The sequence below is a fragment of the Meriones unguiculatus genome, chromosome 4 (assembly GCF_030254825.1).
Source record: "Meriones unguiculatus strain TT.TT164.6M chromosome 4, Bangor_MerUng_6.1, whole genome shotgun sequence".
NCBI classification, from domain to species: Eukaryota; Metazoa; Chordata; class Mammalia; order Rodentia; family Muridae; genus Meriones; species Meriones unguiculatus.
In genome coordinates, this window is record NC_083352.1 from 121,176,812 (window position 1) to 121,191,139 (window position 14,328).

The following is a 14,328-nucleotide window of genomic DNA, read 5'->3' on the forward strand; positions in this document are numbered from 1 at the left end:
ACTTGAAAGCCATGATTAGCTTTCTACTGATATTTATGGTTTTAAGTCCTGTCCTCGATGCATTTACATATTTTTAATAGGAGTCTGTGTGTGTTGGAGGTCGATCGATGGATGAATAGTTTTGAACAGGTAAATATAGTTAGGCCTAACAAGTCAGTGTAGCTGAAAAGGTAATTGGTAGCATGTATTTGGAGAGTAAATTGTTGCTTCCAGTCATAATCCCCCATTCCCAACATTTAGAAACAAAAAACAGCCTCGGTGCAGAGGAAGATAGCTAAATTGAATAGCAGAAAAGGACAAGCTTGAAATACTGGTTAACCAATGAACCGAGACCCATTAGAGTAAATTACCGAGCATGGGAACATAGCCCCACTGCTTGCTGGCTGGGACAAGTCAACACTCTGGCATCCATTTGTTTAAAAGGAAGCACACAGCCTCATTTGCACCGTTGGCATGCTCGGAGTAATGGAGAAAGAGATGGCCAGAGAAAGAAGGATGTAGAAGCTATTCTGCCAGAGAGAGAAAAACAGACCTGCTTCCCAGTAAGTGGGTTTGCTTTTTGGTCACATTTGCTCAGGCCCATATGGAAAGAGTATCCTAAGGAGATATCCTAGAACCGCTTCCTTAGACGCCCGGAATAAACAAACAGGTCACAAAGCCTCAAGTTCTTTACCTCTGGCATTTGCCCTGACAACTCCTGAGAACAATTTATAGATCCAGAAGGAGACAAGGAATATCAGATCCCTCAAGCAAGTAATTGACAGAGAAAGAATAGCCTGTCACCCAGGAGAATTGGGAGCCTGGACGTCAGTTACAGTTTATTTAGCTATACCGGACCCTGATTGGCTGACGGTGTTCTAGAGTCACCTTTGAGCAGATGCTGTCTAGACAGAGACGGTGAAGACATCTCTGTGTTGCTGCAACACAGACCTTTCTTTTTGGTCTTGCCACTGGGAGGGGGTGGGGATAATCCAGCGCTCATGTTGCAGAGCTGTGGTAGCCTGTGGAAGCTGGACAGCACCTTGGAACTGTCTGTCCCTGGAGTCACCACAGGTCGTGCACACCTTTGTAGCATCCCAGAGACCCAGCACAGCGTCTGTGCTGACTGGACAATTGTAAATGTCTGAACCACAAAGATAAGCCCCAATTCAGCTAACTAGATTCCATTAGCCCTGCCTTCCCAGGTCACCAAACCCCAGGTGGCTCACTGGAGCACCCCAGCGCTGATCCTGAAGGAATGCTTTTCTTCTGTTGGTTTGGCCTCTGGAGTTTATTAGGTACGGACTGATACCGTCAACTGTAGATAGGGCTGAAGTGAAGGGAGATGGCTGCCTGCATGAAGTAAAATTCAATAAAACCGCATTTTAAGTGAAAAATCAGTATAAACACCAGGCTTCTTTGCCATGGAAACAGAGGTTGCTTAGAAACTGCCTAACGGTGAGTTCTAAATTTTTTAAAGTCAAGTTATCATTTAAGCTACACGGCCCTACAGGTTATTGAGAGATAATCACCTGCCTCGGGACATGTGGAAGCATGAGGCACAGCTGAGTGCTTCCTGTGCTCTGGGAGCCAGGGAATCTCTTGATGACTGTGCTCCCAGGAGTCACCAATTTGGGCCTAGGGGAAGGAGAAAGGAGTTTTTGTTTAGGAGTTAAATGGTGTTTGGATATTTTTTAGAAAGTGTTTCTCTTTGGGTTTGGAAAAAAAAAAAAAAAGATGAAACTGGTCATTTGGCATGTTCAACAGCTGTCCCTGCCATGGCTGGAGATGTGTTCCAGGCAGTTGTCCTGGTCACTCAAAGCAAGGGGGCTTGCCTTTGTCTTGTGCTTGATCATGCAGAAAGGCTGGGTGGGAAGTGGCCCCAAGCAAGGTGCTCCAGAGTTGGGAATCAAAGCCAGGCCTCTGGAGCCCTCACACCCAGCCTGCCTGGCCTCAAGCTCGGCTCCTAGCGACAGAGCCGACAGGGCTCAGGTTAAGAATTTGTCAGTATTTAGGGTTCAGCAGACCGAATGCCTCCCACCCAGCAAGAGTACAGCTGCGCCTGCCAGCCATCTGCTCACATGGCACAGGGTTCATCCCCACCTCAGGCAAGCAGAAGGTAAAATACACTGTAGCATTTTGCTGTCCCTGAAATAACGGGCAAAGCTAGAACACTGTGGTAGAGAATTGGGCCTCACCAAGGCACTGTGGAGTTGAGTGAAACAAAAGACAAATGTCTTGCCCTTTTCAGACTGAGCATTGTCCATAGCAGATGATGTGGCTGGTTGGTAGTAGTAATCATTCCTCGGGTGCGCACTCGCCCCCCCATCTCTCACTTTCTCATTCTTTCCCTCTCTTCCTCCCCTCCCCTCCTCTCCCTCACTTCCACTCTTCCCCTCTCCTTCCACTGCTTCTGTGTATGTGTCTGTGTCTCTGTCTCTCCTTGACTCCCACCTCTCTCCCTCTCCCCACTTTCTCTATCTCTCTATCTCCACCTCACTCTGTCTCTGGAACAGTGCTTTCATTAGATACTCAGAGTGCTTCCCTGGCCCTTCCTCCCCTCAGAACAATCCCGTGGGGAGGCTAGGCTGTGATCATCTTTGGGAGAAAGTGCAGGTGCTGGAAGTGGGATGATTTGCTTCTAGCTGCTGAGCCTGGAAGAGGAACTTGCATGCTCTCTACCCTTTCAGGAGCAAAGCACTGACATCCAAAATGATTCCTAAAAGTTTGACTCTGCTTAATAATAGTAGGTGAGCTCTGTACATGCTTTCTTTGCTTCCCTGCCAGCATTTTATTTCGAGATCTCCGAGAGTGAATGCAGCATCCCATTCAGCCTGATGTGTTGGAGCCTGTAGGCAAAGCAGAGCTTTGGCTGAGCTGGGCCATGGCACCTTCTGCTGACTGCTGCCCAGATAAAAGCATTCCTTGAAGGAAGAGCAGCTGCAGCTTGAGAAATTGTTCCAGTTCTTGAGAAAAAAAAAAAAAAAAAATCAAATGAAATCATTTGCATTCTAACAGTCTTTGGCACCAAGGGAAAACTGTCAACGGTGTCACGTGTAAACAGAAATGTGCTTCCCGGTTTTTGGTGTGTTTTTTATCATTTCCCTCACAACTCTAATTATCAAAGATATTTTTGTTTTTAAACAAAAATTGTCTCCCACGCAGGCCCCATCTCTTTTCTGCAGTGAAGTGGAAACGATGAATTAGAATATTATAATCACTTCTTCAGCAACCACTGCACAGGTTATAAACACAAGATTATTCTAAGCTAAGAAACCTAAAATTGTTTAGGCCCAGCACAGGCCCAGCACATTTTCAGAGCCTTCCTACACATAGGCAGGTGTGTGGGTGTGTGTGTATGTGTGCACGCGTGCAACACCTGCTCCCTCCCCCCACCCCCCCCCACCCCGACATAGGTCTATCACACACACACAAGGCAAAAAAGCAAAACTTTTTGGCTCAGCTTTTCCTGGGGCACTGGTTTTTCAGATTAATGAGATTAAGAACCAAAAACTAAATTTTCTTTAGCAATCATTTTATTCCCTTTTGACACTCGAAAAGTATGCTAGCGGTCCCTAGAAATAACTGACAAGAATGAGATTTGATTCATCAGACAGATGATGGATGTTTGTTTCTTGATACACAGGAGGGACCAACTGTGGGGACCTGTAGGTGCGAGGTCCCTTTGTGAAATGGCAGCATATCTGCAAAGCCTGGGCACGTGGTGATCACCTGGCGTGTGTAAACAGAGAATGTTTGTTACATTGTGTTCAGGGGGTGGTGACAAAGGGCTTGTTCTGTACAGATGAATTTGTTTTAATCCAGCACTAGTTAAATCTGTGGTAGAATGCTAATACAGGGGCTGGTAGCATTTTTAGCTAGTAAATATACATCACGTGGAGATGGGAAGAACAACATACAATGGCACACGTGTGTGAAAACTCTGTAATAAAACCCATTACTATATATGCTAACTTCAAAAAAATGTAAAATATACCTGGAGATTGGAGGGAGATTGTGAAGGGACATGCCATGGAGCCTGATGACCTGAGTTCAGTCCAGGACCCACACGGTGGAAAAAGCTCACTCCTGCAAGTTGACCTCCACACACATGCTATGGTATACACATGTCCAAGAACACGCAATAAATAAATGAATGGATAAATAAATAAATGTGTAAATGGAGTCATTAGGGACTGATCCTTATTTTAAACCTCAGCAAAACCCTCAGAAATGAGAAAACCGAAAAATGGATGTGGTTGGTTGTACTAAAGGAGCTCACAAGCACTGGTAAATGGAGGCAGGAAGATGGGCCAACCTTTGCTACAGAGCAAGTTTGAAGTCAGCTACATGAAATGTGCTACTGAGACCCTGACTCAAAGGGAAAAACAAAGAAGAAGGAAAGCAATGGGGAAACTGAGGCAAGACCAGGTGTATAGCTTCCATGGCTGCATAGCTACAGTGCATGATAAGTCAGTTCCTGTTCTTCCTTGATGACGTTAGGACCTTTCCCAGGATCCTTTCCCACATTGTAAAGATTCCAGGAAGGGGCATCCCTCAAAGTCATTAGCTAGCCTCCTGACGTCACGCAGTCCTCAGGCAAGTGAGAGCCTGTTAGTCAGTGGACATTCGTTGACTGCAATGTGTTGACTGCAGTGTGCTGAGCCAGGAGAAACAGCAGCCACAGCCATAGCACTGGGACAGCTATAAGTGGGCAACTATTAAGTGTAGAAGAGTACTGGGAGAGGGAAAGATGGGGACCACCTGGACAGGGTGGGAAGGCAGCCCCACTGGCAGGGGACTCAATGTGTGGCTGATGGGGCCAGCACAGGGGAGCCTCAGCCATTCTGGCAGTGAACAGCCAGGTGTGTGGGGTTTACAGGAGGCTGGCCACTCTGGTGGCCCCGGATCAGAAACAGGAATGGAGCAGGTAACAGCTAAAAGTTCAGGTCAAGATAAAGGATTTCATTCCTGGCAACATATCGTGGCCTTGGCCCTTGAGCGCCAGGTTCTGCTTGTTCAGGACATCAGTACTATCTGCGTCAAGAGCCCGTGGCCAGCCTCTGATGAACACAGGTTCTGTTGGCCCAGTACCCCAGACCTCTGAGAAGTCATGGCTCTGAGTGACCAGGATGGATTCATCTAGGGGCACATGAGGACCTTGAAGAAAAGTTAGGGCTTGCCCAGGTGCCCAGACAGAGCTGATGATGCAGGGCTAGGCCTGTCGTATCTCTCAGACTCCAGCTTTACACTGAAAAGCTTGTGTTGTCAATACTTCTCTCCTTGGACTAATTACTGTTCTTCTCATCAGGGACCAGAAGCTGTTCGCCTGTTTCTGTTAGGCTTTGGAACCATCCTAATAGCCCTGTCTTAGGATCTTAAGTGGGTTCCCTCTGTTGTTTGAAGTGACTTGATATCGTGATCAGTTCCTTCTCAGAGAGTCCAGTAAACAACCCCTGTGATAAGCAGTAGCCTTCCCTCATCCTCTCCTACCCCTTCCTCACGAACTCCTCTTTCCACAGTGTCTTCCTCCACCTGATGAAAGTAGACCCCGACTCCACCTGGCTCCTCCTGCATGAGCTCTACTGCCCCGTGCAGCAGTTCACAGCCCCGCACCCCAGCCTTCACCCGGTGCAGCTGCAGGGGCCCACCGAGCCACAGAACCCCTATGCCGCCAATGTGCACCACCTGCTCCTCCAGCTCCAGTGACCCAGCCAGACCTACCAGCCTGAAGCTGAGCTAAGCCACCCCTGCGGAAGGTGGCCGTGGCGGCAGAAATGAAGTGAAGGTGGATGAGACAGCCAGTCGGGGTTTAAAGTGACCTATCACACAACTGCTTAGAAACTGGGCTGAAGGAAAGTAGCTCGTGTTACTTATAGTTCACTTCATGTTTTCAGATGACATTGCCTGACAGCTCTGAGACGTCAACTCTCTAGCCTACTGTCTGCACAGCCCCTCTGCCTCGCAGGTCCCTAAATGCATGCATACCTACCTACATACACACACACCTTTTGCTCCAAGCCTAAATTCACTTCCCAGCACCCACTGGTGGCTCACAGCCATCTGTAACTCTAGTTCCACGGGATCCAACACCCGCTTCTGACTGCCTCGGGCACCACACGTGGACATACAGCACAGACACACTCATGAGCAAAACACTCGTAAGATCAATAAATCTTTAAAAGGTGTTAATTTTTGGAGGAGAGATTTTTTTCTCGCATTTCTTTACTTCAGGTTATGGACTGTGCCATGTCACTAATCAGAGGACGGCTTTCAGGAATCGCTTCTCTGCTTCCACTGTCTGGTTCTCAGGGGCTGGTCAGCAGGCTTGGTGGAAGCACCTTTACCTGTTAAGCCCTCTTTCCAGCTCTCCACCCCCCCCCACCTTTTTTTAAGGCAGAATGTTACTCCGTGGCCTTGGCTGTTCTGGAACTCATGACAATTCTTCCTCAACTTCCTGAAGATTACAGACATGAAGTATCACATCCAGCAGAGAAGCATCTTTAAAATTTTATTTAATGTTTGAGTGTTTTGCCTACATGTGTGTAAGTATGTATGTATATACACCGTGTATGCACTGGGTGCTGGAAGAGATCAGAAGAAAGTATCAGATCCCCTGGAACTAGAGTTACGATGGTTGTGAGCCACCAGGTAGGAACCAAATTTGGGTCCTCTGGAATAGGAGAAGTAAGTGCTCTTAACCTGCTGGGCCATCTCTCCAGTCCTGTCAGCTTGATCTTTTACTTTTTTTACTGTTGTTACTAAACGTAATAGCCCTTGGAAGGGCTGGGATGTGTGTGGCTAAGCAGTGAAAGTGCGTAAGGCCTTGGGCTTGATTCTAGGAGCACATATAAAATGTACTCACTTTTGTAAGCCAGCAGCCCTGGTTCTCTGGCCAGTCTTGCCCGCTTGTCTGGCTCACTGATGTCGGGTTATTCTCACTCGATGTCTTACACAAGCTTTCCAGTGCCTACCGTGGCTGCATCTGAAGAGCCCAGCAGGGATCCTTGAGAGATATCAAATGTTCAGGGTCTTCATTTCCTCATCGCATTGGGTCAGGATTAAACTAAGCTCTATACATTGGGGGTACTGCTGTGTCCCCTAATACTTCTCTCTGTACAGCTTCCCCCTGCACCTCTCTTTCCTTGGAGGGTTTGCTGTAAGGACACAGGCTGTCTACTCGTGGCCTTCTAGTTGCTGTATGGGTTTACTAATTGCATCCATGCAGGGTCAGCTCAGGTTCTTCTCGGATTTCTGTAAACTGGAAATAGCAAGAATCCCAAGTCCGGCATGTTTTGGTTTTGTTTTTTTCCAGGTTCCTGGCTTCACACCATCCCCTGTAGGTGCTGTTATTTGACTCCAGCAGCAGCTATGGACTTTCCCTGTATCAGTAGCCATTGATGTGCCCAGTTGTTACCAAATACTGCAGTTCCAGGTCCCCTGTGCCGGCTTGCCTTTGCCTGGGGTATCTGTGTACCAGGACTCTTTCCTTCCTTCAGCATGTGTGGCCTACAGCTACCAAGCTGAAAAAATACCTGATTTTTTTCCCCCTAGCTGAGGAACTTAGCACAGAACACATTTGAATATGGCCCAGCCTGCACAGGGTCTGGCGACAAATGCCCTTCTAGGCAGCAGCCAGGTAACTCCAGAGAACTCCAGAGTGATGTGGATGATCCCCAAGCTCCAGCACCTCAATGGCTTGAGTGGACGTTGGCCTAGTTCCACCGATTGCTCTGCCCTGCCAGGGCAATGCGATGTCCAGCCCCCTTAGGTCTCGGTGTCTCCACTCTGCAATTGGGTCCTCATGGGCTCCCTCTCTGTCCTCAGTGGTCCAGCACAAGGATGGAGGTGTCAGAGGTCAGGCCAGAGGGAAGGCTTTAAGTCTCCTGGGTACTGGCCCCTCCAAGTATCTGATGAAATAAAGACTAGTTCACCAGGGAGATGCTCCTGCTCCATGTCTGCCACCCTGGAGGGCACTGCACTCTCACGTGCCATCACGGAATTCTGTACGACTCCCAAGACTTCACCTGGGCTCCTACACTGAGAGGCCATGGCAGCACATGGCATCGCTGCCTCTCTTCCAGTGAGTTCTGGGTTGGCTTTGTTCCCGACTGCCAGGGTAGAGTGATAAGGCTAACTCACTCTCTAGCCTCTGACCCGCGAGAAAACGGGTCCACAGACGGCACCTTACAAGGTGGAGCATCGCACAGCTGCTTAACGTGTGGCTTGTGTTCCCAGGATGGACCTGGTACGGAGGGAGGCAACAGGGCGGCCAGAAGAGATTACTTGCCTGCTCTCTGATTCCAGCAGGCAGATCGTTACACTTGATTTAAACAACAACAACAGAAAACTAGTGTGCCTCTGTTATTACATGGAGGCGACTTTAATTTTTAACCTGCCCGGCTGACACAGGTAGCCCTTGTGAGCGTTGGTGTCACACGGTAGGCCCTCCCCTCTCCAGCTCGCTGAGGTGGGAAGAGCTGCTCCTTCCCTTCAGCATGCAGTAGCGCCAGTACGCTGGGCAGACAGTGTGTTGCCAGGCCTGGAGAGCGGCCGGATCAGGAGTACCAACCCGAGGTACATAAGACCCTGTGGTAAAAAACAGGGAAAGGACTGGTGAGACGGCCCAGCTGTTAAAGGCTCTTGCCATACAAGCCTGCCCGCCTAAATTCAATCCCAGATCCCATGTAAAGGTAGAGCAGAGCCCAGCACACACATGCACACACTCATTTACTCACACAACAACAAACTGAAGGATAAGAATGAGGGATTGATGCTGGGTGGTGGTGGCTCATGCCTTTAATCCCAGCACTCAGGGAAGAGGCAAGCGGATCTCTTGAGTTCGAGGACAGCCTGATGTACAGAGTTCTAGGACAGCCAGGGCTGCACAGAGAAACCCAGTCTCAACAAAAAAACAAGATGAGGGGTAGACAGTTGAGTTAATAAAGTGCTTGCCTTCTGAGCATAAGGAAACAAGTTCAGCCCCCCAGAACCCACGTAAAAAAAGCCAGGTATGACAGGCCAGCTAGCCTTGCCTACTTGGTAAGTTTCACCAGGCCTATCTCAAAAACACAAGGTAGAGGCTAGAGTAGTGACTCACTAGTTAAGAGCATCGCTGCTTTTGCAGAAGGGCCATGTGGCAGTTCGAAACCACCACTAACTCGTTCTGGGACACCCAGTGCCCTTTCACTCCCAATGGGGTCACGTAGTACATATACATACATGCAGGCAAAATACTCATACACATTAAAAAAAAATAGGTTTAAGGTAGGTGGCAAATTTAAAAAATGGGCTGGAGAGGTACCCCAGGGGTTAAGAGCACTGGCTGTTCTTCCAGAGGACCTGGTTCAATTCCCAGCACCCAGGTGGCAGCTCACAACTCTAACTCCAGTTCCAGGGAATCCAACGGACAAAACACCAGGCAAAACACCAATGCACATAAAATAAATCACAAATAACTAAATGAGTAAATGGTGGGTGGCCCCTGAGAGGAAACACTTGAGGATGACCTCTGGCCTCCGTGTGTGCACCGCACCACATGGGCACACGAAGAAAGATGAATAGGTGGATCTGGGCTCTACTCTGAAGGCAGTAGAAGGTTCTAGAGGGTCCAGGGAGATGGAGAACTGGATCTAGGACATCCCATGAAGGTGGCTGGAGGTGCCGTCCATTGTGGAAAGAACATGGATGTTTGGGTGTATTCCACACTGGGCTGGGTTCCTGCCTCTGAGTGACTGTATGATCTCGGACCGGTCATTCTTACTTTTTGAGCTCCATTTCCCAACACTCTTGGGCAGTTTCTCCCTCGGCCTCCTGCAGCTGCTGTGGGAGGAGGAATGTGAACTCCACCATCAGTCACAGTGGCTGCGTCTCCACCAATGTCTCCTGCTTTCCAGCCTGTTGCCCGTCATTACATGTCCCTCCAGACAGTGCTGGCTGAGACGGCCCCTGGCCAGCCCTCAGCATGACTGACCCACCTTTGAACTAAGGGAACTCTAGGGTTGGGGCTAGACAGAGACTAACAAAAGAGGGCAAATAATTGAGCTGGATCTGCAGGAAGGAGACTGCAGTATCGTGGGTGCATTCAGCTGGGAAATGCTCGCCTGGGAAGGCCGCTGGTGGCTGTTTTTCAGTTCTGCGGAGAAATGCTCCAGGAAGATGAAGCCTTGGGAAAGCAGAGTGTTCAGCCAGGGCCTGGGAAATGTGAGGACCCTCAGAGCAGGGAAGAATTGTATGCTTGTAGACATACAAGCATGGACATCCCTGCCAAGGTCTGCATCCACACCATCTGCTATGGGGGTGGTTAGAGACGCATCCTAGCATGAGCACCAAGAGGCCAGAATACGCCACGCGCCTGCCCAGCCTTTGACTCCTCTGCCTGTGACCTTTGTTCACCTGTAGCCTCTATCTCCTGTAGCCCGTAGCCAGTTCCAAGTGGCCATTCATTCTCTTTCTCCTTCAGAAAGGGCCAGATGAAGTCCAGGGTTCCTGCTGTCCAGCTTAGTGCACTGTCTCACTCCAAAGAAGCCATCAGCCTTCCTCACCACTGCTCAGCCCGATTTTTTGTTTGGTTTGGTTTTTTGGTTTTTCTGAGGTAGGGTTTCTTTGTATAGCCCAGGCTGGCCTCAAACTTATAGAGGTCTGCCTACCTCTGCCTTCCTAGTGCTGTGATACCGCCAGCTTCTTTTAAAACCCTTTAAAAAAATTTTTTTATGCTGGCAGTGGAGGCAGAGGAGGTGGATCTCCGAGTTTGAGGCCAGCCTTCTCTACAGAGTGAATTCCAGGACAGCCAGGGCTACCCAAAGAAACCCTCCCATACACACACACACACACCCTGCCCCCCCCCCCCCAAAAAAAAGGTGATCTGTGTGTGTGTATGCATATGTGTTAATTGTGGGAGCATAAATGTGTAAGAGGAAGGCATGTGTGTGCAGGTGTACATGTACATGCACACATGTATGGTTGTATGTGGAGGTCAGAGGTCAACCAGGGGTGTCCGTTCTTAGGAGCCACTCATCTTGACAGGGTCTCTCACTTGGTCTGGAACCCACAGCTGGTGGACGGTGAGCCTGGGGAGCTCCTGTCTCTACCCACCAGCCCTGGGATAGCTAAATTGTCAGCCACAACTGGCTTTCTTGTCAATGCTTGGGATTGAACTCAGGCCCTCATGCTTACAAGGCAAGCACTTTAACAACTGGCCTGTTGTTCCAGACTCTTTATATTCTTTCAGAAAATATGAAAATCATTTTAGCTCAAAGGTCTAATAAAAATAAGCAGATGGGTTGTTTTGAGTTGTGTTTTTTTTTTTTCCTCCTGACCGTAATTCGACAATCCTAATCTACATCTTCACAGACAGGCCTGGAGGCACAAGTTCAGGTCAGTTCAGCCTACATGTGGAGAAGGAACTGAGGCGATGTCGTTTCCATGAAAGCAAGAGCTGTGTTTAGTTTTCCTGCAGACGCCGAGATGGGGAGGAGGAAAATGACAGCCATTTATCACCTTGCATTTGCAGCCTGTCACAGCGACAAACCAGCTGGAAGGGGGGTGGGGAGGGGTTTTGAGCAAAGCTTGGGCCACACCTACAGAGAGCTTTGAAAGCCAGGCCTGGGACCCAGCCTCGAGGGATCATCCCGATCAGCTAGGAAGGTTCTCCACGAGGATGTGTGGAGAGCATTTTAGGAATGTTCATCTCCCGGCGACAGGGCGAAGAAAAGGGAAGGGGGAGAGGCTGGCGACGGAATCGTGTTTCTCGGAGTCCCAGGACGAGAGCGTGTACCTCTTCCATCAGCGCGGGCATGTTTGATGCGCGGTAGTTCACGAGCGACTTGAGGCACATAAATACGGGCTTTAAAGTTTAAAAGTACGAAGTGAGATGAATGGGGCCTCTGATGAGGCCCGGGTCCGGAGCAGCGTGGAGGCGCCCTGGAAATGATTGTCCTGGGCTCCAGCTGTGCGGAACAATGCGGGAGCCCCCTCTCCCTTTGTGCATCTCGCCCCGCTCCCCCGCGGCTGCCTGATTGGAAGCCGAGAGCCCGGATTGCCTTTCCTCCAGAGTGAGGAACAGAGGCCAAATTTCAGAAAATAATTCTGAGTGATGGGGGACTCTGGCGAAGCGCTGATTGCTTTATAAATGGCATTCTCCCCGCACCCCCCGCCCCCGCCGACTCCGGGAGGCAGCGGCTTTTCAAATCACGCCTGAAAAGCGGCCTGATTTCCCCCAGGAATCATCTTCCACATTAGAGCCTCGCCCACCCCTTCCTACAGTTTTACCCGGGGCCGAAGTCTGTCTGCAGAGCCGGGAGAGGGGGCGGGCCCCGTCCCTTCAAAGCCTCCGGCCCGGAGCGCTGGTGGAAACGCCCCTCGCGGCGGCCGCGCTCTCGCTGCCGGGGAGGCTTAAAAGGCCCCGACGACCCGCTGCCTCCGCCCCGCCCTCGGCTCCCGGTCCTCGGGTAATTTGCCATTCCGGCCGCGCAGCAGCGCCGGGTCTCTGCCTCCCCTCTCAGCCAGTACCCTCACGTCTCCTCTGCCTCCCACACAGGCCTCAGAAGTGAGGAGGGCGCCTTTCAGAATCGAGGGCCGTTTCCAGGGGAAAGAGAGGAGGGGAGCCTGGGGTTGCTTCTGGAAATACAGAGTCTGCCCCCGCTTCCCCTTCTCCCCCGTGCACTCTGGGCGGAGGGACGCCCCAGAGTGTCCCGCCTCCCGCTGGCCCGTCTTCTCATCCGGGGACCCCCCCCCCAACCCGATGTTCCTGTTCCGCCCCAGATGCGGTCCCAGTTCCCTGGAGAACACCAGAGATGGGAACGAACCTGGTCCAGCCCCTAAGTGAGCTTGGGTGGAGTTCTCTCCTCTGCTCCACGAAGAAGGGCTCGGATCAGTCTCCCAGCGACATCCCACCTCCTGGAACACCTGATTTTGAGACACTGGTGACAACCTGAAAGCTGGCTCTGTGACTGGTGCGCGTTCCTTGAAGGTTGGCAACACATGGAAATGTGTGTGCCCAGGCCATTCCCTGTGGCACCGGTTCTTCTAGAGATTCTACAAGACTCATTGGCTGGCTGGACACTATGTGATTGTGGGGAGTTGGAATGTTGCTGATCTGGAGTTAAGTTATCTCGGGCTATTTTTGACGCAATAGCTATTTTTCCCCCACTCTGCGTCTTTAGCTGATGTCCTCACGACTGTTAGATCAATCCTTTCAGGCGCCCAGCTTTCCAGCCGCCCAACTGCTAAGCTTAACATCATCAGAGACTGTCCGAGGCCTGCAGAGGTTTCCCTACTTGGCACTGAAGTACTCGTGAAACTTATCACATTGGAACACGGCCCGTGGGGCAAGGCAGAGTGCTCCCAGGCCACGGGCACCCATATTTGGCTCCAGGACCAACTATCTCCTATCTCCTTTGAGGTGTGAGTTGTTTGTGTGTTGACTCTCCTTAGTTACAAAAACAATCACATACCAGATGTCGGTATGACGAAGCAAAAGGCAGAAAGCAACAGGGTCACAAGATGGAACCGTCTGGAGCAGGAGAGACCCCTGGCATCCTTGCCCCTCCCCCCTCCCGCAGATGGGTTCAGTGCCCAGTACCCTCATGGAAGCTCACAGCCGTGACTCAACATACAAGATTTCCAGTGCTCTCTGTTAGCGTATGTGGGCGCCGGACACGTGTGGTACAAATGCACAGAGGACAGGGCACATCTTTAGAACAGTGCTGGGCCACGTGTTTAAAAACAGTTTTGTAGAGCTGTTTTTCAGATTTGTTTTCGTGTGTGTGCGCGCGCGCGCGCGCTCGTGTGCCCCATTGGATCCTCTGGAGCAGGAAGTGTGGGCAGTTTCAGACACACATGGTGGTGGACATTGGGAGATGAACCCTGATTTTCTGAAAGAGCCATCGATGCTCTTAGCCGCTGAGCCTCCCTCCAGCCCCCCAGAAACTATGAGGATGTAAGCATATGCAATCCTCTTATTCAGGAGAGGGCACACTGGCTGTTCTTCCAGAGGACACGAGTTCAAATCCCAGCACCCACATGGCAGCTCACAACTCTGTAACTCCAAGGTCTGACGCTCCCACACAGATATACAGGCAGGATGACTGCTCTTCCAGAATTTTCTTTTGTAATTTTTTTTTAGATATGTCTCATGTGTCCAAATGTTTTTCCTTCATATGTGTGTGTGTCATGGGCATGCCTGGTGCTCACAGAGGTCAGAAGAAGGCTTTGGTTCCCTGAACTGGAGTTACAGACGCTCGTGAGCCACCTGTGGGTGCTGGGAATCAAACCCAGGTCCTCTGCAGGAGCAACAACTGATCTCAAGGAGTGGGGCATCTCTACAGCCCTCGGAACTTTCTTACCATG

The 14,328-nt window shown here is 50.3% G+C and overlaps 1 protein-coding gene across 8 annotated transcripts in view; it reads left to right on the forward strand.

Annotated features, from left to right (window-relative positions):
• Tti1 (TELO2 interacting protein 1) overlaps positions 1-6,171 on the forward strand; it is a 46,207-nt gene extending 40,036 nt beyond the window's left edge. For all 8 annotated transcript variants that reach the window (XM_021663963.2, XM_060382920.1, XM_060382918.1 and 5 more), the window contains one exon: positions 5,502-6,171. In XM_021663963.2, the coding sequence (XP_021519638.1) occupies positions 5,502-5,688 (187 nt within the window). In that variant the 3' untranslated portion in view covers positions 5,689-6,171. The remainder of the gene's footprint in view (positions 1-5,501) is intronic.
• The last annotated feature ends 8,157 nt before the right edge of the window (positions 6,172-14,328 follow it).